General features: G+C 44.0%; 2 protein-coding genes across 3 annotated transcripts in view; both read left to right on the forward strand.

Annotated features, from left to right (window-relative positions):
• The window catches only part of MIGA2 (mitoguardin 2), a 28,524-nt gene extending 18,885 nt beyond the window's left edge, over window positions 1-9,639 (forward strand). For both annotated transcript variants that reach the window (XM_056860592.1, XM_056860594.1), the window contains exons 9-15: window positions 1,529-1,601; window positions 1,758-1,844; window positions 2,450-2,548; window positions 6,422-6,556; window positions 7,977-8,030; window positions 8,555-8,671; window positions 9,395-9,639. In XM_056860592.1, the coding sequence (XP_056716570.1) occupies window positions 1,529-1,601; window positions 1,758-1,844; window positions 2,450-2,548; window positions 6,422-6,556; window positions 7,977-8,030; window positions 8,555-8,671; window positions 9,395-9,595 (766 nt within the window). In that variant the 3' untranslated portion in view covers window positions 9,596-9,639. The remainder of the gene's footprint in view (window positions 1-1,528; window positions 1,602-1,757; window positions 1,845-2,449; window positions 2,549-6,421; window positions 6,557-7,976; window positions 8,031-8,554; window positions 8,672-9,394) is intronic.
• Window positions 9,640-21,312: 11,673 nt separating this feature from the next.
• DOLPP1 (dolichyldiphosphatase 1) overlaps window positions 21,313-26,200 on the forward strand; it is a 28,077-nt gene continuing 23,189 nt past the window's right edge. Inside the window, exon 1 of the mRNA XM_056860538.1 lies at window positions 21,313-21,421. Coding sequence (XP_056716516.1) covers window positions 21,346-21,421 — 76 coding nt within the window. The 5' untranslated portion in view covers window positions 21,313-21,345. The remainder of the gene's footprint in view (window positions 21,422-26,200) is intronic.

Consider the following 26,200-nt stretch of genomic DNA (forward strand, 5'->3'; position numbering starts at 1 on the left):
GAAATGGCCCCGGGGAGCTGCTCTTTGTCCAACTGGGGAAACCTATGTGTAGCCCATGAGTACACATTGAGTTTCCCCAGCAGGGTAAATAGCAACTCTCTGGGTCCGTTTTAGGTTGGGAAAAGCATGCAGGAGGAAAGGTTTAAGACCCCTCTCCCTGTACCTCATGGTCAAAATCTGAACTGGTTGCCCTTTATACCTGGAATTTAATTTCTGTGTGTGAAATCCCCAGGGTATGTTTGGTCAACAAGATTTGTCATGGACCTGGGTGGGGGACAAGAACATGATGTTGTTAAATTAACGCCTGAGATAATAGAAGAGTTGGTTTTTATATGCCGACTTTCTCTACCACTTAAGGAAGACTCAAACTGGCTTACAATCACCTTCCCTTCCACCTCCCCACAATGGACACCCTGTGAGGTGGGTGGGGCTGAGAGAGTTCTTAATAGAACTGTGACGAGCCCAAGATCACCCAGCTGGCTTCATGTGGAGAAGTGGGGAAACAAATCCAGTTCACCAGATTAGCCTCCACCGCTCATGTGGAGGAGTGGGGAATCAAACTTGGTTCTCCAGATCAGAGTCCACCACTTCAAACCACCGCTCTTAACCACTACACCACGCTGGCTCTCAGGCTGCGTATCCCTTATCCGGACTACTCGGGACCAGAAGTGTTCCATATTTCAGATCTTTTCATATTCTGGAATATTTGCATATACATAATGAGATAACTTGGGGATGGGACCCAAGTCTAAACATGAAATTCATTTGTTTTATATAAACTTTATACACATAGCCTGAATGTAATTTTAAATAATGTTGTGTACATTGAAAGCAAATTTGCATGCTGCTGAGGACCTGTGAGTAATGCCTACATGTTGGCTCAAAAAGTCTGGTTTTCGGGTCAGTCCAGATATCAGATGTCCAGATAAGAGATACTCAACCTGTATAGGCAGAGCATTTGGAACACTTAAGCATCCTATAAATGCTCATTCTGCTTCACTGAGTGGGTCTTCAAGAGTCTTTTGCCCTTGTGACTTGTGATGACTCCCTAGAATGGAAGCACGACCACATCCACGCCATTGCTCAGCGAGGGAAAGTCTTCCTGCAGGTAGAAAATCAGCACAACAGAGAGTGAGCTTGGCTAGAGTTTTTCTCCTTTATGTGCCAGTCGTGTACATGCAAGGAGTCTTGCTTTCCCCCCCCCCATTGGGGGGCATTCAAAAATGGTATCACTCCTGACCCTCCCCACCCCTGCTGAGTCTGAAGAAATATAATCCACTCTACTACCTCATTTTGTTGCAAGTATAGATCAGGCCTGAATTGCTGAGTTGGCAAGTGTGGCTTGAGCTACTGGTAGCTGGAACTATTGGTTGTCTACTACTTGATTATCTTTTATACCTCATAATTTCACCTAAGTCAGCCTTCCAGCACTGCCTTCAATGGATATTAACACAAATAAACAAAAACCCAGTGATTTATAAAGCCTGTCACAGTGGAGTTTGTAACACCCCACTGTTTTTTCTTCTAGAACAGAGCTGTTAGGCTGCTACAACAATCACGACTTCCTGGCAAAGCTCCACTGTGTCAGGCAAGCTTTTCAGGTGAGTTTTCCAATCCCTGAAGTGTTCGTCTACTAGCTTTTCTTTGGATAGAGTTATCTTCCATGGCTTCTCTAAGTTACTCCAACATTTCTTCCCCCTCCATGAAAAGAGTCTCTGCCCCCCACCCCCACTGTGAACTGGGCGGTCTCTTTGCAGGAACTTCTTCAGACTGAGAACAATCAGACGTTTTTTGGGGAAGTTGGCAAACGCATGGTATTGGGACTGATGACCAAGGCTGAAAAGGTAGGAGGCTTGTAATAGGTAAAAGGGCTTGCATTCATATCCTCTTGAAGACCATCTTCCCAGTTTTTCTGGGTGGTGGTACACAAAATGAGTTCAAAAGCCTCTTTTTTCTTCCCTTGAGGGCTAAGCTGCTTTGGGGCGAGATCCCCTCCAAGCTACAATTACAGTGGCATTTTCTCTGAAGTGGTAAACTTTCTGTGCTGTAAATCATGGGCAAGCAGTGAGGCAGAGGAAAAAGCTGAGCCAGTTTACCCAGAGATGCCCAGGAGGGCCCCAGTGGCTGGAGAAGGTAGCTCTGCTTCCCTTTTAGAAACCCAAGAAGGCATCTGTTCACTGAGGTTATCTGGGTGATGGGGTAAGGGTCTCATGGGAAGGAGACAGGGGAAGTAGTCCACACCATCCTAGATTTTGTACTTGATGATAAGTACTTTTGACACAGCCTTCCTGACTTATTGACATGAAATGGGGCAGGTTCAACATGTCCTCTTCTGACCCCCCCGCCCCAAAGACAGCATTAAAATTTTATAGGCTTTATAGCCACAACACAAATGCCTCCCTTTACCCACTAACCTTCCTCTGTATGTTTTTTTTAATCTCCCCACAAGAACACCAAGGGTTTCCTGGAGAGCTATGATGAAATGCTGCGCTACACGCTGAGACAAGAGACTTGGCTGACTACTCAGAAGGAGCTGGAAGGACGAGGGGTTTGTGCAACTCTTTCTCTAGGGGGAGCCCATTTACAACAGGTTGCCCTGGAGGAACACAGCAGGTGTACAAGTTGATTTGCAGTAAATCCAGAGCTGTGCATTTTGCACTGTTATGGGGAATTTTGTACTCTGATTCACTTTGAAAGTGGGAGTTTCTTTTATTTATATTTATTTATATTTTATATTATAGATTCATATTTTAGATTTATAAAATAGAGTTACAATGTAAATGTTTATTGATACGGCACCAGCCAGACAACTATAAATATATACTCTTATAAAATACAAAGGTATAAGGCGCCTGGCATACTCATAATAATATAAAATTCCTTACATAGCGAGAAGTTAAAAGATTAATATTCATTTACGTTTCTGAGGCCCACTCTATGAGCAAATGATTTACAAATGAATGCACAAAATTTAGCACCCTGCTTTGTGACTGATGCATCCCCCTCCCAAAGTAAGTACTTGGTTTTTCCCTCTTCAGAGCTAGCAATAGTTTTTTTTAAGTGAGGGAACTATGAACTTTAGTCTAGCTTCCTCATTAAAGGGACACTTAAGGAAAGTATGTTCGACTGTGTAGATTTCTCCCAACTTGCAGGGGCAGAGTCTCTCTGATCTCGGTACCTTCTTATATCTACCTTCTAAAATTGCTGAAGGTAGGGCTGCGCATCTTGCCAGTGTAAAGGCCCTCCTATACTTATTCACCTCTAGTAGGGATAAATACTCTGCTGGTGCTAGGACAAATCTAGACCTGTCAGGTGCCATAAATGCTGGGGAGTTCGCGAGGTCTATCTGGCGTTCAGTGTCAAATAGCCTTTGCTTGATTTCTTGCTTTGCCCACTCCCTGCTCAACTCCAGCAGACTTACAGGGACAAATCCTCGGATGTTAATTCTCCCCATAGTTGACTGCCACCACCTGGATTTAAAGTTTTCACTGCAGAGTAGCGGAAAGAGCCCTTCTGTGGCCCAATGTACTTTCAGCCAGAGGAGAATGGAAGAAAGAGCAATCCTGGCCTCCACCTTCAGAGTGCCTTCCTCTAGCCTAATCCATGAGTTTGAGATGCAACAGGAGAGTTGGAAAATTGCCCTAAGAAACTTAGATTGGACTCTCTCCAATGGCACAAAACTGGACGACGGTGGCCCCAGTAAGGTTCCACACAACATCTGGGCAATCGACTTCGCCAGAAATAATTTTAGGGCAGCCAAATTTAGGGCGACCAAACTCGCTGCTGACCTATGGTGTTCTACACGTAGTCCAGATTCCTGAAAGGACACCCCCAGATATTTAATGGCCTTTACCTGCTCGATTCTGTTCCAGCCTATAGACCAGGTATAATCCTTTCTGTGCCTGCCGAAGGCCATCACTTTAGTTTTCTTGTCATTGATTGAAAGTGACTCCCTAGTGCAATATTCGGCCAAGCTAGCCAAAGCTCTTCTCATGCCAACCGGTGTCTTTGATAGAATCACAACATCATCTGCATAAGGAAGGGCAGGAATGCTTTGAAGTGCCAGATTTTTGGGGGTGAAAGGCTGGAGAATTTAGGTAGCTTATGAGATTATTAATATAGTAAATGAAGAGCATCGGTGTTAACAAGCAGCCCTGTCTGACTCCTTTGGAGGTTTCAATAGGGTTTGTAAGAGAACCATTTCTATTGCACCTGACTCTGATTGCCGTCTGCACATGAAGGGCACGCATAAGGTACAGCGCCTTCCGTCTATGGGGGATGCTTCTAATTTGGCCCATAGCCGATAAAATAGAGTTATGTGGCTTCTTGGCACCTGGGGTGAAAATTGTGGGTGTTACTTTAATCAGGGTTGAAAATGAAATTGGTGCCCGTTTTTGCTTTTTAAAAGACATTAAAATGCTGTAAAATGAAAAGAATTAAACAAGCAGACAGTAAGGAAAAGTTCGTATGTTGCTACACAATACAGTTTGATTGCAGAATGGCAAACTGGATCTTTGTGCATGTCTTTGAAACAAGCTTCTAGTGCAGTGATGGCGAACCTTTTAGAGACTGAGTGCCCAAACTGCAACCCAAAACCCACTTATATATTGCAGAGTGCCAACACGGCAATTTAACCTGAAGAATCCCCCTGAAGGAACCATGCAAAATAACAGCGGCGGGTTAGCTATGCACATGCTAATGGCTATGCAAACAGGAACAAAGGAGCAGGCGAGTGGGAGGGGTGGAATTTCTCCTTTTGCTTCGAGACCGTGAATAGGCAGTTTTAAATTCGCATTTTAAAAAAGAGCTTTTAGCGAACATCAAAACTGACCATGCATAAATGGCCAGGGTATCTGTTGTGGGGAGGGGAAGGTGATTGAAAGCCGCTTTGATTCTTCCTTAAGTGGTAGAGAAAGTCGGCATATAAAAAACAACTCTTCTTCAAAGTGAAACTTTATATTTGTAACTGAACCATCAGGAAAAGAGGTAAATGATTGGGGGAGAGACACCTGGCAACCCTAAGGCAAATATATGAAGCAAAACCTGCTCTATATTCAGAGGGTTCCGTCCGGAAAAAAACTCTGCAGGGGGGCTTATTGTTGAGTTCTGAGGATCTGGATGGGGAAAATGTGCATCTGAATGGCAAATCCAATGCAAAACCTCCCATTCATAAATGGCCAATAACCCCCCATGCAGAGTTTTGAATCAAACATTGCTTCCCCCCCCCCCGGGCCCCGACCTCCTCGCCGCCCGCCTTGGCGCTGCCGGCCCTCGAGCGCGCATTCAAAACCCGGCCGCGCTGTGAGGGGAGGGGGAGGGTGGCGCTTTACCTCACACACCACCTCTCTTGTGTGGGGGGGAATAAACCTGAAATGGGGCGGTGAGGAGAGGCTTCGTGGTCGACTTTTGGTGGGGGTGGAGCCTCCTCTGCCGGCATAATAAGGTCTTGGGGGCGGGACTAGAGGGAGGGCTGAAACATCCTGCCCTCCTCCCCACGCCCCCAGCCAAGTCCTCTGACTGGCGCAGGACCGACCGGGCGGCAGGGCTACAGCTGGGGTGCGGCGGCGCGCCACCGCATCTCTGCGCTCCGTCTTCTCCCGGCTGTCGGCTTGCCGGTTCCTCACCCCATCCCTCGGGAAGTGGGCTTGCTCTCTCTCCACCTCTTCCATTCGTCGCTGCCTCGCCCATCTGGACTTTCGGTCCCATCCCGAGCCACTTACCCGCGTGGCGGCAGAGAGGGCTACGCGTGCTGAGTCGGGCACACGCGTGCCATAGGTTCGCCAACACGGTTCTAGTGTTTAGGAGACAGAAGGCTCTGAAGTGTGCAAATATGCACAATCTCATAAGGAAGTTTGAATCAGACTAAGGGTTCACTAAGCCCTACTGCCTTGTTTCCAATAGGTTCCAACCAGATATCTCCAGGAAGCACATAACCAGGGCCTAAAGGGAATGGCCCCTCACCGGTTGTTTGTCCCCTAGCAACCAGCATTCAGAGAGATGCTAACTGTGAATATGTAAATTTTGGTTTGCTAATGTGGCTAATAGCCATTGATAAGGCCTGTTTTTCCATGAATTCATCCAAACCATATTTTAAAGCTAGTTGAACTTGTGGCCATTACCATTTCCTGTGGCATGAATTTTGCAGGTTGGTGAAGTATTACTTCCTTTTTGTTTGTCCTGAAAAGCTGGAAAACCTATTCAGAATGGATATGGAATAAGGTTCCTCTTAGTCCAAGGTAGATCTCAAATAATCTATAGAATTTGGGAGTCATGAAGATGCCTAGTTTAAACCTGCAAAATGCTTGCCATAATGGTCAGCACCTCCAGTAATTGGAAGAAAGCAAAGTTGTTGCAAGATGCCTCTTGCTCTCTTGTTCTTGCCTGTAACTGCATCTTTCTCTCTCTTTTTTGCCTGTGACAGGTAGTCTGCATGAATTTCTTTGACATTGTGCTGGACTTTATCCTCATGGATGCCTTTGAGGACTTGGAGAACCCACCATCTTCTGTGCTAGCTGTCCTGCGTAACCGCTGGCTTTCTGACAGCTTCAAAGAAACGGTGTGTCACTTTGCATCAGGGCACAGTTTAGCAGACTTTCAATCCAGGGTTTTCCAGTAGGGATGCAGTGAGATAACATAATATATGAAGCTGCCGTACATTCAGTCAGGCTGCCCAGTATTGTCTACTTGGAAAACTGGCTGGCAGCCAGAGAAAGCCCTTGCTGAAGACCTGCTGAGAACATTTCTAAACTGGGGACAGCAGTGATAAAAGCTTCGACACGCCTACAGGCACTGTGCCATTTGTCACAATCTAAGCTTTAAGGGACTGGACTACCTCACAGTAACCCAGTAAGAGCATGAAACATAAGGTTTCCTTACATCAGGCTGCACTATTGTTTTGTCTAGTTCTGTATTGTCTAGCTGTCCAAAGTTTAGGCCTTTCTTGCTGTCTGAGATCCTTTAGCTGAAGATCAGCTAGAGTCAAGTCCAGTAGCACCTTAGATACCAACAAGATTTTCAGGGTACAAGCTTTCGAGAGTCAAAGCTCTCTTCTTCAGATACTTTAGCTGAAGATGTAAGGGATTAAACCTACTGAACCCAGGGTGTGTGCTGTAGCAGTGAACTGTGGCCACTGCCAGCCACAGTTTCTTCCAAATTGTTTGGGAGCACATCTAGCTATGAGATAGCTAAAGATTAGAAGGTGTGGACCTGGTCAGTCTTTAGGTGGCAGGTCACTGCCTATAACTGGGCAACAAGCCTGAAGAAGGCAGCCTGTACCAGTGGTGCCATATCCAAGAGTGGAGAGCAAGGCTCATTTATTTGGAAAATGTTTTAAGTTGCTGCTTGGCTATAGGCTACTGGGGCAGCAACCTCATAGCCTAAAATCAACACTCGCCTAACATTAAAACTCTTAACAGCGTGAAAAGGACAGCTAAAACCAGTGAAGTAGTTAAGTACACACACACTCTCTACCCCAGTGGGAGAATGAGTGGGAAAACCTTGTTGCAATCGGTGAAATACCTGGGTGAATAAAAATGTTTTAGCTTGGTATCTGAAAGTGATATCAATGTGCTAGGTGGAAAGGAGGGGGGATACTCCATGGACAAAGACCCTCTGCAGAAAATGCCCTTTCTCTGCTAACTGTCCACTTAATGATAGAAGCACACAGAGAAGGGCCTCAGCTGATGACCGACGTTAATGAACAGCCATGTATGGGTTCTATTGTTGTGGTTATTTGCGCAATGGGCTGCCCTTTGGGAGGGTGATTTTGCTGGTGCATAGCATTGTTAGGATTCGCAACAGAAAGGTGTGGGTCGAGTGAGCATCAAACCCCAGGTAAAACTACCATGCAGAAAAGACCATACTAAACCATACATGGAGGAGTCCTGACTGTTGTGATTCTTGTATATAGAATATACCTTTTTTGGGAAGGGCAACATCATAAAACAGTGGTGGATTTTTATTTCTTTACATTTCAGGCCCTTGCAACTGCTTGCTGGTCTGTTCTAAAAGCAAAGCGGCGACTTCTGATGGTAAGTAAAAAGGGAAATTCTGAGAGGGGGAGAATGCAAAATGTCTTCTGTGTGGCTGAGGACCTAGTGCAAAAGAAACCATTGTTTGCAGACTGGCAGAATGCCATCTCCAGAATGAATCCTTCCCTTGTCAGTATTAAGCTTGGTTTAGTTACATGAGCCCTGGCTGTGGCTAATTGGGTTGTCTGAAAACCATGGTTTGCAAACCCATTCCAAACCATGGTTAGTATCTAGTGTGCAGATAAACTGGCATTAACCACTGTTAATTTGACCACTAAAACATGGTTCACGGTGGCCAGGGAATGTGAATTGGAGTAGAAAGTTTACATAGTTCTGGTACTGGCTATTCGTTGATAAAAATGGCTAGTGTTGATGCAAATGGGACCAAGGTGAATTCTGAAAGGAGAAGGGAAGTAGTAGGGGAACCTCATCTTGCTGCCCATGGCCCTGGGGAAACTGGGTTGTGCTCAGTTTTGAATAAGCAGAAATTTGATCTGAACAGTTCTTTGCTTCCCCCATGGCAGGTTCCAGATGGCTTCATCTCTCATTTCTACTCCGTATCGGAGCATGTCAGCCCTGTTCTCGCTTTTGGCTTTCTGGGGCCAAAGGAACATCTGCTGGAAGTCTGCAGTTTTTTCAAGGTAAGCATTTTGTTTTGGGGACAGCTTTATCTAAAGGCATTTTAGAGATGTCGCACTATAGCTGTTATGAACTTCATTTGTTTTTAGTGATTTTGTAAATAACATAAACCTCATATTTGAAAAACATTACTTTCCCCCTTCCACAGCATTAAAACCATGCTTGCTGGCAGTAGTGCATTAAAGTGTGGGTCACCGAACTCTAACATGTTGCATAGATGTTAAAATTAACTGAAATTGTAAGACTTGGCAAATATTTTGCATGCTGGTTGTCCTGAGTTCAAAACCTGGCATCTCTAGGCAAAAGATCTTTGACAGCAGGTATTCAGAAAGACCTGTCTCTACCCATGACCCTGGCAGCTGTTTATCAAGCTAGACACCACTGAAGTAGATGGGTTTATAAGAAAGAATTAATGCACGCTATGCAGATGGGCGACAGCAAGCTTTCATGCACAACACTCAATCTCCAGCATCTCCTAATGAAAGCATCTTACATCGCTTGGTGGGAAAGACCCCTTCTGCAGACCCTGAGGAGCAGCTGCCATAGTTCTGAGCTAGACAGGCCAATGATCTGATTTCAGTAGAAGGGCAGCTTAATATATTCATGAGTCAGATAATTTGTAAATGTGTTGTGTCTGTTCATTTGGGGAGGGAGCACAGATAATAATATTGATGTTAATGTTTTGTTTGGTCTCTTGTTGATTTACCTTTTCTCCCAAACTCCAGCACCAGATCATGCAATATTTGAAAGACATGTTTGACCTGGACATTGTGAGATACACAACAGTCCAGTCACTTGCAGAAGACATCCTCCAGCTCTCCCGGCGCCGCAGTGATATACTTCTGGGTTACCTGGGCGTGGAGACTGCCCCAGAGATGAATGGGAGCCTGCCCAGTGACATTGTACCCTTTGAGGAGTTCAATTAAACTTGGCCTAAGCAAGAGAAGCAGCCTTCTCAGTCAAGAACTGTCTACCCTGAGTTGGCTGCTTAATCCGTGGCTGCAAGACTTCCTCCTTCCTAAGACTGACTTGATTGCGTTGGCCATTTGACCAGACGTCTGTCATTTTATCTGGAGGTTTGGCAGGTACTGTGCAAGGACACTTGTTGCCTGCATTTGTTCTTTGCTCACCTGTCCTTCCTCCTTTTTTAACTTAAATTTTAGTTGCAGCATAAATCATGGAGGCTCCCAGCCTTGCAAGCACTCACTCCTTATTCCATAGAGAATCTTCTTTCACATCAGCAGGGAGGAGAATTGGAGGATAGGATGCTACCCATTCCTGTTTTTTTCCCCTTTGGGCATTCCTCTTTAAAATTACCCATTTTGGCATGTCGAGATGTATTTTCAAGCTGATTTTTTTAAACTTGAGAATTGTAATCCACGTGATAATGGCTGATGGCTTGGGAAGTTGACCTTTTACCCTTGCTGTGAAGAGGAGTGAAAGATTCTGTAAAGCACTGAAACTAGAAAACGCGTTAGTAAATTGAGAGTTGTACCGTTAAGTGATTTGTGAGGGAGTCTGTTCTATTTTCATATTTATCGTCAGACTTCTAGAGCACAATTTCTGACAAATTGTTCTAAACTCAGCCCCCCACTGGTCATGTTTTATGGTTTCATGGTGTGCAGTCCTGTCCTGTGTAGGCTGCTGCTCCTCCTCCCCACAGGAAAATGTACAGGAACCATATGGGTACCCAGGGCAGAAGTCAAGGGTCAGTGGAAAATTTGCCCAGGAGAGGGCCCATTACCAAACAGTGATGCTTGGCCTATCTGCTCCCACCAGGCATGGGCATCACCACAGAGGCCCGTGTGACATCACAGGGGTCTCTGTAATGATCTTCCATTTCATGTCTGAAGGAAATGAAGCATATCAATCTGCACTTAGCCTTGCTAGTGTGGGTGGGCTTAGAGGAGTTTAAAGGTGTCATGTGCAATCCCTCCTGTAGGAGGAAGCATGCATGCATGAAAGGGTGGCTTGCTTAATGGAGGTCCTCTAGATGAGAACCTCGTACTGGGCTTCTGAACCCCAGAGCTAGCCTTGTGCGTTCCATACGGTTTATTTGCAGAGCTCCTGCCACCACATTTTGTTTTGTCCCCAAAATTCCTATCTGAAAAGGTTTCTAGTATCCTTCCTCTCTGCCTACCATCTGGGAATAGAAGAGTGCACACTTTTATTGCCACTTCCTATACTCTCAAACTGTTGGTTCTGGACTGAGGTCCCTAACTGTGTGTCTTAAATTGCAAATCAAGGCCTTAAAATTGAAATCTGGGTAGAAAACCATGAGCCAGGAAGAAGAGCAATTTAACCACTTCTCTGGCTGGAGGGAACCTTATCTATTGTAGTTCTGGGTGAGCAAAACCCTATTTATGGCAGAAAGAGGGGGGAAGATTTCATAATCATATGAGTAACGATTCCAAGCTTATATGGATCTGTGCCCCATGTGCTTTTAGAGCAGTGGCCATCCAGGGGGTCAGGGTGGCAGAAGTCACAAGGACCACACTGTATGGGACAGCAGTGGGCCTTTCTCATCTGCATATAAAACAGGAGGGGGTGGTTCTAGAACGGAAGATGCACCCTAGTAAATGGAGGTGAATCTTCCCCTCACATGCCTATTCCCCTGAGCACTTCCAGTATTGGAGCTTGGCTTAGAAGAAAAGCACTAGGGGTTGGGAAGAGAACAGTCCACTACAGAGAGGTAAGTTACGGGCCAAGGAAAGGGGTGGACAAAAGGACCATGGGGTGGGTGAGGCAGAATGAGCAGGAGGAACTTTGGCTGCCTAATATCTCAAAAGATCCAGGGTGGATCTCCATTCTGGCAACTCTACCTGATACTTAATTCTGAAATAATATGTTCAGGAGCCATAGAAATGTTACTGGGCTTGGGAAGAGAAACTGTGCGGAATAGAACTGCTCAATTGTTCTTTCTCAAAATCCTACTTTCACTAATTATAAAGTGGATTACTATTTTATAAGACCATTCATTGTGTTCAAATCAACAGAAGATATGAATAACAGCACTGACAAAGACTATAGTAAGGATACACAATTTATTCTTAGAAAAAAGTGACTGATTTGTAGTATTTTCCAATTTTTCTATGTTCAAATAGTTGAAGGAGACGTACAGCAAACCCAACACTGAGACTTGTGGTGTATATGTGCACAGCCAAGCTGCTAATGTTTGAGGGGATAGTTTTGTACTGGAAATTCATCTAGGGTTGCCAACTGGCTAGAAAAAAACCCACTCCAGTGCTTTTAACAGTGGCTTGAGGCACAGAATCTAGTTGGTGAAGCTTTTCCTGGTATGGAGTAAAATATAATCACCTGATAATGTTGGCAGATCAAGCCACTGTTGTGTACAGACAGCAGAGGCTGGTTAAGAAAAATGTTGGCAACTCTAATAATGGGTGCTTTCATAAAACTGCATTCTATGGGTGAAGGTTGGTAGACCATGCCCCCACATTACATTCTCTGTGTTATATTATTACTGGGAACTCAATCTTGGGAAGAGTGAAACAGTATGTGTGAATGTTTTGGATTTTTACAAAAATGAAATGTTTGGGATCTATGGCAGCAGATAGGCAATCTGTATCTGGTTACAGTTGAGATTTTATTATTGGCATTTTCTTTAACAAATGTCATGTTTTTTTCCAAGGTTAGAACTCTACAAATTTTTCACTTTTGTATTTAAAAATGTTTATTAAAACATGCACACAAAGTTTGGTCATTATGAATGTTGCAAAAGTTGTTTTGAAGTATGGCTACCTTGTTGGTTCACAGTGAATGAGAGGGATGAGATATCAGTGGATAAGTTTTCATTGGGCTACTTTTGGTTGGAATATTGTGTAAGCTTTTTAAGCTTAACAGAGCTCCGAAGAATAAAGAACCAGGCCTGGTTTATAGGTGCAGCAAACTGAGGTGGTCCCATCCTGGGGTGACCTAAGCTACTGTACTACTTTAGGCTGCATACTTCCTTATCATGCAAAATCTCCTTGCAAGCAACATCTTGCCACATCAGTGACAGAGGTTCTAGCCCAGCTCCTTCTACAGGGAAGCTTTTATGCGAAAGATCATTAAAAAAAAAACAGACCCTCACCTGCAGATTGAAGTGGTACAATCTATTCTACTACCTCTGTACCTCTTCTACTCTGCACTATTATATTGTTTCCTCTTCATTTGGCTACTGGCTCCATTACTGAGGAAAGCAATAGTCTCTCCTACACAGAAACAAAGCCAATAAGTATGTCTTTTATTTGCCAGTGTCTGTGCATGTCTCTCTCTCGCCTATTGCTTCCACTTGTTTTAAATGACCATCTGTAATTTTAAATCTAGCACCCTACAATTTTGTATGCATCCTTTTCTCCAGAGGAAACTTTGAATGCTTAAATAGTGGCTTTAAATTGGCATAAACCTAACTTTACGTTTGTAGGATTGAAGACTATATGTGAAACGACTGAATAGTAAAAAAATTTATTTTGTAGATTAAAGAAATTGGACTAAAAAAAGCCCACTAGCTGTGTAATCAGAATTGCTCTGAAAATTATGTCCACTGTTGTTTGTGGGTTGAAATGGGCTTCCCCTTGTAAGAGGACATTCCTGTGAAACCTGAAGCTAATGAATGTAACTTTGTGCCTCACCTAATTGTCTTTTCCTAAGATTTTAGAGTCATCCTTCATTTATTGCACTGCCCCCTTTCATCTAAAATGTTTGTATCCTCATAGAATGTTGAACATTTGATTACAAATCAAATAAATATTTCATTTGTTATCTCAGTGGTCTTCGATGTGGTCTTTTCTACTCCCTAATTCAGGTTCTGCTGGTAGGTTTTTGAGGCATAGTTCAGTGTCTCATGTACATATTCGGATCCTTACACTAGCTCTGTAAAGTAGGCCACTGTTTGTTTGTTTGTTTCCAAAAGTTATAGCCACCAAAGTAGCTAACTATTAAAAGCAGGACATTATAAAACAGCAATTAAAATGGACGGCAGGAAAGAATGGTTACTGAAGAAACACCAAACAAAACAAAGTCTTCACCTGCCGGTGGAAGGCAGTAATGGAAGATAACAGACAAGTATCCTCGGGGTATGAATTCCACAGTTTTGATGCCATGACCAAGAAGACCCTCTCTTGTGTTGCCACCTGCCTACATTCAGAAGGCAGGGGCACCCAAAGTAGGGCCTCAGAAGATGATCGTAGTGGTTGGGTTGGGAGGCTGAAGCTCACAGAGAAAAAGAGAGTGTGTGTCTGCATGAGATCTAGTAAGTTCATGCCAGAAGTGACACTTGAACTCAGGGACTTGACTCCTAGTTCAGTCTCTCAGCCATTACAGAATACCAGCCCTGTGACACCTGCTTCTGGTCCAAATGAGAAGCCGCTTGCTACAAGAAGCGAGGCTGCCGCTGTTAGGATGCTGGGGCATTGGTTGAGTTGTGCTGGTCTGAACATGACAGAGCAGGCAAGGAGTTGATTCTCAGCCCTGTGTTCCCTTTCACAGCATTTCAATACAGTCGCAGCGGCATCACCCACAAAACCCTGTAAGGTCTACTTTGTCTGGCAGTAGCTCTCCTGGGTCTCAGGGAGCGGTCTGCCAGCTGAAACCTTTCAAAGTGAAGCTGCTGGGAAAATTAAACCGGGGATTTTCTGCATGCAAAACGAGTTCTCTCCCACTGAGGAGTGGCCTTTCCTGAGTATGATGCTGTGACATGGCGGTCTGAGTATTGTAAGGGGGGGGGTCTTATCACTGGCTGTGACAAAAGAATGTTAAACATTCCTTTATGGCTGCTGTTTCCTCAATGGGAGCTAGTGGGCAGGAGACCGTCTCCAGACAGCAGTGCTCTTTACGTGCTTCATTTATCCCCGCCTTCCTCCCCAATGGGGAACCAAAGCAGCTTATATCGCATTCTTCACTTCTAGGTTATTCTCCCAACAACTCTGTTAGGTAGGTTAGGCTGAGTGGGTTTGGGGCCACCTAGCAAACTTCCATAGCAGAGTGGCAGTTTGAACCCAGGTCCCCTAGATCCTAGTCTTGACACTCTAACCATTATACCAAACTAGGCTTAAGGCCTGAATAAAGACAAGACACCTGATCTGACAGAGGCCACTTGATGAAGCCTCTGTTAAAAGCAGAACTGTACTTTCAGGTACTATTTGGGGAAAAACTTTAGCTGGGGCTGTGCCTTCCTGCAACATCACTAGGATCCCCAGTACAGGATGGACATTCTCATTGACATGAAGCAGGATGGCTATTCAAGGAGTCATCAGAACTTGGGCACATGCATGGCCCCAGTTATCCCAAGAGGAAGAGACTTGATGGCACTGTACATGCTTTGCGTGGGAAAGGTTTGAGGTTCAGTCCCTGGCAACCACACTTAAAAGATTTTCAGTGGCAAATATTAGAAGAGACCTTTCTTTGTCTGAGACTACTAGCTTGCTGCCAGTCACAGCAAATGATACTAAGTTTTACAGATCAGTGGTCTGACTCATTAGAAGGGATTTTCATATATTCATATTTCGTGTGTGTTCTGCAGTCTTGAGCTGGGGACAGACAGCAGTAAATGGAGAACTGCAGGTTAGCTGAAAATGAAGTCTCTTGGGGTATAGGATCTCTTTTGGGTGTCTTCTCACCATCTTGTTTTCTTCTGATCTCTCTCTGGCTTTGCCTGTAGAAGTGTTACTGTATCATGGGAATAGACCTGTGCTGGAGGTAGATACTCATGGGAGTCAAGCTAGGGAGGGAAAGAGAAGAAAATTAACACTCTGTTCATCATGAGAATACTATATGATTACATATCTCCGCTTTGTGATTAGCTGCTGGGCATAGCATTATTTGCCAAGGGAAAACTCTGCTACTTAGCGAGCTTATTGCATTTGTTCTCACTTACATTCCTATCAACTGCCCTCAGAGGGAGGTCAGAAAGCAGCCAGATACCCCTCCACTGTGTCTGCATCTAGTTCTGGCTGAGAGAGCCTCTTCCCTTCAGCTTCCAAGTGCTACTGATGAGCCCTCAAGGGTGGGGGCAAGAAGCAGACTGACAGACACACTTCCTGTCATGCCAAGCTGTGAAGCAGACTAACAGACACTCCTCCTGTCATGCCAAACTGTGAAGCTTCTTCCTCCAGCGTCCAATTGCTGTCAGAGGGAAAGTAGGAACAAATTCCTTTCCACAAGGATTTTTTAAACTTAATTTTATTATTTCAATACCTGTGTGTTTCTTTGGGAGCCAATTTTTGTCCCAAAAGTACCAATGAAAAATAAATAATAAAAAAACATGGCAAAGTACAATAAACAAATTTATATGGAGTGGGAAGAGGCTAAGAGTAAGGTTCAAGATGTTACAACATTAACAGAGGAGTGTTGGCAATTCCAAATATTAAGTTATACCACCAAGCGGCAGCACTGGCATGGATAATAGACTGGATCAAAGATCCTAAACATAGAAATGTGAAAATGGAACCAATTGATATCAAAGAAGGAATTCATAACTATCTGTGGCTTAAGAAATAGTTGAAAACAATTCAAAAGTAAAATGGGAAACGTATTTTAAGAGATGGACTATTTAGAATATGGTTTTATTCTATATTCTGAATATGGTTTCAGAAACAGGATCGGCCCACCATTTTTGTCACTGACGATGCCAGTGAAGGTATATTGTCATAATGTTATATGAAGAGAAACATTATATAACTTTTGTGAATATGATGGATAAGGGGGGGGAGATAAAAACCTGACAAAGGGTTAAAGATGAAGGAAAGAACATTCAGTGGCTGTTATATCATGAAATGGACTAAAAAATGAAAGAACAATTATAAAACAAGGTGGACTTTTGAGAGAAAAGACACATTTTGAATGTCTAATAATGGGAGATTCAAGTCGACTGATAGGGGAAATCTATGTTGCTACAGTATGAAACAGAACAAGTAAAATACTTTATGATAAAATGGATGCAAAATTTAGGAGCAGTTATAGATATGACTCAGTGAGAGAATGTATGGTTAAAAGAAACTGAATTTACAAAATGTCAAATGTTTAGAGAAAATTGGTATAAAATGTACTTTAGATGGTATATAACACTTAAAGATATCTCAAAGGCAAATCAGAGATTTGATGGAAAGTGTTGGAAATATCAAAGCATAGATGCAACATTCTACCATATGTGGTGGTCTTGCAAAAAAGGGAGAAAATACTGGAAAATGATACATGATGAAATGCAAAGAATATTGAAAATCAAATTTGTCCTAGATTCAAAAAGTATATTGTTAAATATTTTGCCAGACAATATGCCAAAAATATCTAATTAATTATTTAAATATATGGCAACAGCAGCAAGAGTGGAGTATGCAAGAAAGTGGAAAACAGAAGACTTCCCAGATGTAACTGAATGGACAAAGTAGCAGAATATACAACTATAGCTAACGTTTCTAGTGAATAATAGATCCTCTGATTTTTATGGAAAATGGAAAGTATTTCTTGAGTGTATAGTTGTTAACTGATAAAAATAATATGTTAAAATTTAAGTAAGAAATATGTCATTGAATATGCAATTATAACATTCAAAGAAGGTATAATTGAAGTTATAGAGTAAGTTCCATTATAATGTAAGAATTTGATATGTATGTTTATATGTTTGTATGTCTTGTAATATCCGTTTGGGAAATAAAAAACTTAAAAAAAATAAACAAATTTTACTAACAGTTAAACAAAAACAAACACCCTGATCAGTTATTTGTTGCAGAGCCATAACCTGGTCTTTAGGATGCCTCATACCACTGACCTTCATAGGGCAGGTTTTTCAGAAAAACTTTGCCTAAAAAATGGATTAGGAAATGGCTTCCCTCTTTTCTTCAGGCCTGACTTTCTTCTTGGCATTAGTCAGAGGAAGACAGATCTGAAGGCCAAATAGACAGTTTGAAGTAATTCTCTCATGTCTATGTCACTTTGGTCCCTTTTCCAGTATTCCTGTGGCACCATCCAGTGTAGATATGATAGATATCTATGTGGAAATGTAGAATGCCTCTGCCAGAGGAGGGGGGCCATGTGCATAATTTGTAGTCATCCAGACAGTAAAAGGTACGAAAGACATGACCAATTGGCTCTGCTCTCACAGCTGCAATAATTTCATATATACAACTGTGTGGAACAATGCCACTGGGAACGGGGCAAGTTTGTGAAGGAGACCTGAACTAAGATTGTGTTAGGTGCTATCAAAAATGACATCTCTTGTCAAGTTTGGGGAGGGGCCGTGGCTCAGTGATAGAGCTTCTGCTCGGCATGTAGAAGGTCCCAGGTTCATCTCCAGTTAAAGGGACTAGGCAAATAGGTGATGTGAAAGACCCCTGCCTGAGACTTTGGAGAGCCGCTGCCGGTCTGAGTAGACAATACTGACTTTGATGGACCAAGGGTCTGATTCAGTATAAGGCAGCTTCATGTGTTCAAGTTCGTTCAATACAACCTTTATATAAAGTTGCCTCAAAGTGAGTTAAACTATTGCTTCAGCTAACTCAGTATTGTCTACTGTGTTTAGCGATGGCTCTCCAAGAAGTGAGGTTGAGATCTTTCCAAACAATCATTACCTGGCATTCTTTAACTGGCGATGTTGGGGACTCAAACTGGGGCCTTTTGCATGTAAAGTATATGTCTTACCAAAAAGTCAGGGGCCCCACAGTTAAGGACATGGGAGACTCTATAGGGAAGCTATTTTGTTTGGGTGAAAGGGGGCAAAGACTGTTAGGGGAGTATGGACTTTGTTATACTTTCATCCTGCCCCTGACGTGATTTGGGGTCCACTGCCGATTAGGTCTGTCCAGTGGCTGCAACTGAGAATCATATGCCATCTTGTTTGTTATAATATGAAGTATGGAATTTTTAAGACTGTTTTAATAGGTGTTTTATGACGTTTTATAGTTGTGTTGTGATTTGCTCTGAGCCCGGCTTGCCAGGAATGAGAGCGGGATATAAATCCAACAAATAAATAAATATCTCGATTTTATGCCAATAAAGGAGATTGTTGTTGTTGTTGTTAAATAAATAAATAAAGCTGTGCTTATGATCTGCTCCTAGCATAAGAACGGTTACGTAAATAACATTTTAAAGCATTTTTTGTTCCTCAGTTTGTTTTCATGGCTTGGATCCACTGGAGCTTTTCCACAGATGGAAGTCATTTCACTCATCGTGCAGGACTTTTTCACCTCCCTCCTTCAGCTGCATCCTAAAATACTGCTGTTGGGATTGAGTTGCAGTCGGGGGTGGGTGAGAAAGTTGTGCTATGTGTGGAACTCCCTCCATCCCTGGAAATGCACCAGTAGATCCAACCCCATGGGCTGGATCTATGGTTTATTATTGCATGTTTTTATGTTTTTATTGTATTGTTTTATTGTGGGAGCCATTGGGGGCAAGTGTCCAGAGATGTGGTATATACATTTTCTAAATAAATACTCTATAGAGCAGAGGCAAATACAATTTTAATCCAACGTATCTAAACTGAGGCTATGGACTTTGGTCACATTATGAAATGGCAACAGTCACTGGAGAAGACAATAATGCTAGGAAAAGTCAAAGGCAGCAGGAAAAGAGGAAGACTCAACATGAGATGGATTGACTCAATCAAGGAAGCCATGGCCCTCAGTTTGCAAGACCTGAGCAAGGCTGTTAACAATAGGACTTATTGGAAGTCATTTACAGCCCATTCCTGAGCTGACGGCATAGGGGAACGGCGGGGAAGAGGCTCAGTGGCGCCTCTTCCTAAGCCATTTCGCCTATGCCGTTGAAGGAAAAAAAGCCGTTTCGCCTATGCCGTTGAAGGAAAAAAAGCAGGCGCAGCACCACCGTTCCTGGCACTGGTGTACCAGGCCGAAACCGGTTAGGGAGCCGCCTAACCGGCGGCTCCTCCCCCGCCCCGAGCCGGTGTGGCCTCTCTACGCCATTGCTGCGCCATGGAGAGGCTGCGCCGGCGGAGGAGCGAGGCACGGTCACCGACGGGACTGGCCTCGCCACCAGCGTATGTACATGTAATCGAACTATTTAGTTTCAGCCACATTCTCAGGAACAGGCCGTAATTCATAGGGTCACCATAAATTGGAAGCAGATTGACACTACTTAACACCAACATAGGATCTTAATATACTGTGACTAAAAAGTGGAGTGGAGAAAGGGGCACCAGGAAATATCTGGTGGGAGGGGGGAACATTCATGACCCCTTGGAGTCATTCCAAAAATGTTGGGTTTAATCTACTTTATATCAGATATCTCCAATTTGTTGCACCAAATCTCACTTAGGGGATTTTATTTTTCTCTATTCTCTAATGATGCTATTTGATTTAAGCAAAAAAAAATTTTTTTTATGGACATAATGGTTATAAACTGAAACAAAAAACCCTCAGAATTTTCTAAATAAGATATAAAATGCTTTATGTATAATTGCATCTTATATAATTATAATAATACCATATGTGATATTATATCTTTATGTGTGTGTAAGCCTCCAAGGAAACTGACAGGAAAATTAAAATGGAAATGAAGATAAAATATAATCCCAACACCGCATTTTACAGTGTGTGTGCATTTAGCTTCATTTCCATTTTAGTTTTCCTGTCAGTTTCCTTAGAGCAGGGGTGGGGAAGGTCAGGCCCTGGGGTCATATAAGGCGGGCAAAATCATTTGGTCTGGCCCTTCCTGGGTCCTGGCAGATCTCTAGTTCAGAAGGATTTAACACTGGTGATCCACCCCCTCATGCTGACAGGAATAGCCTCTATTCAAGGCGGATGCGAGTTTGCTTTGCTGAGAAAAGGAACATTTTTCCCCCCATGCAGAAGAGTCGTTAGCTATGGAGCTGCTAGAACCGCCCAAGAAACTGTGTTAACCCTTTCTCACCCAGGCCGTGAAGAAACGTATTCCCTCAGAGCGATGGGGGCGGAAGTGGCGACAATGGGAGGGGTTAAAGGGGGGAGGGGCCAGAATGGGCAGCCTGCGAATGATGTTATAAATATCCAAACGGCCCCTGGCAGGAAAAAGGTCCCCCACCCCTGCCTTAGAGGTTTACTGGCAAGCAAATAAGGGACACATCCCTATGTGCACGTGTCGGCAAAATCATACATTTTAATGTATAAATTAACCCATTAAACGGTTAGCTGAGGACGTAAGGGACGGGCCCACGTTCCTTTTCTTCTTCTCTCCAGCGGGCCTGCCTTCAGTTTTGATAACTAACCCTTACATCCCTCAGCCGATCCTCGTCCCCCTCAGCGTATCGCCGAGCTCCGAAAGAAAGCGGGTCAGCAAGAAATTTTAGCTCCCAGTACCCACAATGCATCTCTCTCAAACAACAGGCTCTTTAGCCCGCCACCCACTCTTGAAGACCCGATTGGTCCAGAGGAGAAGGGGCGATCAATGCGACTTCATGATTGGCTTGATCTCTCCGCCAATTACAAGCGCCGGCACGGCCCTGGTCTTTCGTGCTATTGGTCTTCTCATCTACCTGGGCCCTGCCATGGATCGGACTTGTGGAAGTGCTTCTGATTGGTTCTTTGACTCCAAAGGCGTGGGGTCTTGCCCTACTTGCGGATTGGCCTACGCCTCACCTGCCGAGCTCCCTGACTGGCTCAGCCGGTTCCGTCGCCCACGCCCATTGGCCGCCCCGCCCCGTGTGTGTAACCCGATTGGTTGTGGCGGCCCGGCCCGGTATCCGGGTAAGATGGCCGCAGTCGGAGAGTGCTCGCTCCCGGTTCCTTGGAAGTCGGTGTCTCTCACTCACGTCGAGTATCCAGCAGGTAAAGCATCCGCACTTTGGTATTGCTCGGGCCTGGTCCTCGGCTGTCCGTTTTAGGCAGGATTTTGAACCGCGGTTGACTTCAGGGAGGCGCTGAGGGCTCCGGTGGGAGCTGCCAGAAAGTGAGCCATTGATGAGTGGTGCGGTGGGGTGAGTGGTGCGCATGCGTAGTCGAACGGCGGCGCGCCTGCCAGATAGCGAGCTACTCGTGGTCGCAACGCGCATGCGTTGCACCCCTGGGCTTTGCCTAGCCAGTCTACAGGCTGCTGTGCTCGGGAGTCTTGATGCAGATGCGGGGAGGCAGCTTTTGCCCCGGGATCTGCTTGTACCAATTCGTGCGATTGTTCTTTAGTGTCATCTTTGTGGCTTGCAATTTCTCCCATTGATTGGGGTTGCCTTATCCACACCCCTGTCATCGTACCACAAAAACATTAGAATTGTCTGGCAGGATCAGACTGAACCCAGGCTTTTCTAGTATCCTGTTTCCAACACTGGCTGATCTGCAAGCTGATGCTGAAGGTAGTACCCCTTCTTTGCCTTTTACTCCCTCCATGTCCATCAGCTGGCACGCTGCCTCTCTGGGCAGTTCACAGTGGGTAGCCGTGTTAGTCTGTTTGCAGTAGTCAAAAAGGGCAAGAGTCCAGTAGCACCTTAAAGACTAACAAAAACCCTACCAGAAAATATTTTTGTTAGTCTTTAAGGTGCTACTGGACTCTTGCCCTCTCTGGGCAGTGGCATTCTCATTATTGGCAATGGAGAGCACAGGTAATAGTACTTGATAGGCGTATTTCCATGATTTTTTGTCCTGGTCTGCTGAGCCACTGGATGCCTCCACATCTTGATGCAGCACCGTGAGGAGCTGTGTTTTGGTGTAAGAGTATCAGGCCTGTATACTGAAGATCCCAAGTTCATCTTGATAGCTCTGGCTAAAGGATTTCAGGCAGCAGGGAAAGATCCTTCTCTGCTTGAGATCCTGGGAGAGCTGCTGACATTTGATAGATAAAACACTGAATTTCATGGACTGATTGTTTGACAAGGCATGTTCAGATTCCATTGTTTGGTACTATGTGAAGGAGTCTTTTGTCTCTCCTGAGCCATTTGGCAATGGTCTCTCTGCCGTAATATAGCTGTATTGTTCTCTGAGACCTACTAACCTTTACAAGTATGAGTACATCAGGTTTGTTGATCCTCCAACCCTGGGATTCTGTCCAGGACTTTGGGGGTTCCTGTTACGGCCTTGTAGTACTTCTTACACAATGAAGTAGTTTCTGTGTGAGCTAAGAAGCCACATATGACACACCTACTCCTGAGCAGATCATAGAGAGTGAGAAAAAAGGACTTGAGGAAAAGTCCAAATTCCCCTCTTCCCACGTCAATTGCATCAAAATTTGACAAATGGCAGCTCCCCGAACTCATGATAAATATAGATCCAGTGAGTGTGCCCAGCTCTTATATCTGCATTATGGATGTCTTTCCCATGGCTGGAGTGCTTGTCTTGTTACATGTAAAAAATTCTGCACCCATGGTGTGTGCAGAATTTGGAGCTAACATTGGATCTTGCCTACATTGAAGGGCACTACATCCAGAAGGGCCATAGTTCTGTGGCAGAGCATCTAGGAAGTCCTAGGTTTAATGCTTGCTATCCTCAATAAAGTCATCTCAGGTTCTGTTGTTGGGAAAGACCCCTTCCTGAAATCCCAGAGAACTCTATCCAGCCTGAGCAGATAGCACTGAGCTAGGGGGGCAGTGGCCTGACTCGGCATAAGGCGGCTTCATATGTTCACAGTGGTCTCTCTCAGGCTCTGCTCTTTTGTCCCATTGGATTCAATTGTTATGGCACCATCACAAGCAAGCAGGTTAAAAAGGCCTTAAGAAGCTTATTGTTTACATTTGAAATTTCCTTGTTTTTACTTTCAAACCACCTGGTGGTCTTGCCCCTTCCACATGTGAATCTGAACCCATACTGGTATTCCAGTATAACCCTGACTTTAGCCTTTTCACCTTCAGCACCTCCACTCTCCTTTGTTTGAAAGCCTCTCCTCCATTAAACAATTCTGCCCTTGCTGCTCCTGAGTCCTGGAACTGCCTGCCGGTATGCTTGTGTGATCTTGCTTCCTTCAAAACTCACTTGCCTTTGGAACTCTTCTTAGTCTTCCTTTCTTGCTGAAATGAAGCTTAAGCTCATGGGACTCGATTAAACTTCTCCCTCTGCTTACTCCTACCCTACCTTCCTCAGTTTTGCCTTCCTGGTCGTAGATTGCAAGCGCTTCAGGGCAGGGACCTTTTTCTTGCACTCTGTAAATTGTCATCCACATTGATGGGTGCTATACAAATAATAGATGGGGTAACAGGGTGGTTGGCGAGGAACAAGCAAAAGTAGCAAGGGGTGAATGTATACAAATTAGGGTTGCCAACCACATGGTGGGGCCTAGAGATCTGGAATTACAACTGATCTCCAGATTACAGAGATCAGTTCCCCTGGAGAGAATGGCTGCTTTGGGGTGTTGACTCTATGGCATTACACCCTGCTAAGGTCTTTTCCCCTCCCCAAACTCTGTCCTCCCCAGGCTTTACCCGCCAAATCTCCAGGAGTTTCCCAGCCTGGTGTTGGCAACCATAGTCCAAATCCAGTTTACATGCACAGATATTTCTTTCATTTGTTGTAGATGAGGACTAAGGGAATTTACAAGGCTTTTCTGAGAAGATTGATTTTGAGAAGGGATTTGAAAGCTAGAGAAGGGGCCCCACCCAGATTTTCTGGGCAGACATACCGGTACCTAGGCAGCTAAGACACTAGAAGATTTTAGGGTAGATGGAAGTGTTTGGGTTAGGATCCAGAGCTAGCTGTCACACTCTTGATAGCACAGTCAGATACTTTGATCAGAGTGCATTAATGTTTTGAGAACTTGAGGCTTAATTTGTGCTGGGGATGAACCCTGCACACTGTTTGCAGTGTCTGCATTTAGCCCTAAGACAGTAGAAAGTGCCTCAGAGCGAGTGCAGAGTGCAGATTCCTTGCATTAGGTCTTAAATAAGAGGGCTTCTAGTGCAGGGTGTGGTAATGCCCTAGCATTATCCTCCCCCCCCTCCGTACAATTGAAGTGCTTTGAGATTAGACGCATTGTGGCAGTAAAGGAAAATCACATTTATTATTTATCTTGCTTTGATATTTAGCTCTCTCGTCTCACATTTCCTGCATGAAGCTGGGATTTCTTTATGCCAACAGGCTGGCTGTAAAGGATTGTAGCTGAGTTCACATAGAAAGGGTGTATATCTCACCGAATAACTCAAGAGTCAATTTAGCTGCTTTTTTTTTAGTAGAGGCTTTCAGGCAAATAAGTCTCCTATATTTTGTATTTCTTCACATTAACTAATAGACACTTTAGAGCCCTTGGATTTAAAAAAAAAAACTACATGCAAGTAAACAGAAGAGCAGATGAAAGTTTACAAAGCCACATGTTTTATGCTCTGAAAAGCAAGTGGGGTGTTAGGCTAGCAGCCCTGGTGTACAAAAGGTTGCTTGGGGCAGTAAATAATCTGTTACTGTCCTGATCTCTGCTGAACCTATTGGGGCCACAAGTCTGAATTTATTTATTTACTTGCTTCATTTATATGCTGCCTTTCTCCCAGTTGGGGAACCAAAGAGGCTTACGTCTTCTCCATTTTATCCTCAAAACAATCCTGTGAGGTAGCTGACTCATGGTCACCCAGTGAGCTTCCATGGCAGAGCCTGGGTCTCCCAGATCCTAGTCTGACACCCTAGCCTCTACACCACACTGGCTCTCAATTTGTTATAGTGATCCCCTAAAGTTTTACACCTCAATCTAGGTAAGGAGTTCCTGGCTTTCAGGCACTGGATCATGAACTGCAGGATTGTGAGTTGTGGGCATGAATTAGATAAGCATCCAAATACACAGCTTATTTGTTGGTTTATATTGTGTTGCTTTTAATGGGGTGCACGTTTGCTATATATTCCCTTCATGTTCTGGATTGGGGGATGGATCACACTCAGATGGACACACATCCCATTAAGAGCAGTCCGGTGTGGGTCAACATCACCTGCCTTTGGATGTGCATTTGATAGTTTTAAAAAGACATTAAGATATAGATTTTTTTCAGACATAACATTTTGTCCCTCCATAGAGATGAAACGACAACAAACCACGGTGCACAGATTCTCAAATGAAGGAGAACTGGCTTAAGTATGAGTTATAGTGGCAGTGCCCTAATAAAACAAGGCAGTTGCTTTAACGATCACATAGTAGTCATTCTGGTGAGTATTTCCACAAAATATTGTAGCTGAGTGCATTTCTCGGGGCATAATTTGAATTGATTTTTATATTTTGTAATCTTATTTTATATTTTGTAATCTGCTAGAAATGCAGTAAACAAAAATCAAAATATATCCGGAGGGCCTAGAGTGTAGCCGCCTTACTGAAATTAAGCACAGTGGTGAGAAACCCAGGTATGTAATCTCGAGTTCCCCAATGGAAGAAGATTGATGTAAGTGCAGTAAGTAAAAGACAGTACTGTTTTTTGCCTTGGCAAAACCATCTTGCAGAAAGCACCCCGATTATTAATAAACATTGACAAAGCTTAACCTAGTCAGCCTTTGACAGTAAATTTTTTTGAAGTCTGTATGGAGGGCCTTGGAGTGTGTGTTGGACTGGATCTTGCTTTAAGGTTATAATCGATCCATTGGGGTGGATCCTACCATCTTTTCCACTCAGTCTTTCCTAATTCCCTTCCTCCCTGAAGCCCTGGCTCCAGGTGTTTTTTG

This window comes from Euleptes europaea, chromosome 14, assembly GCF_029931775.1.
Source record: "Euleptes europaea isolate rEulEur1 chromosome 14, rEulEur1.hap1, whole genome shotgun sequence".
NCBI classification, from domain to species: Eukaryota; Metazoa; Chordata; class Lepidosauria; order Squamata; family Sphaerodactylidae; genus Euleptes; species Euleptes europaea.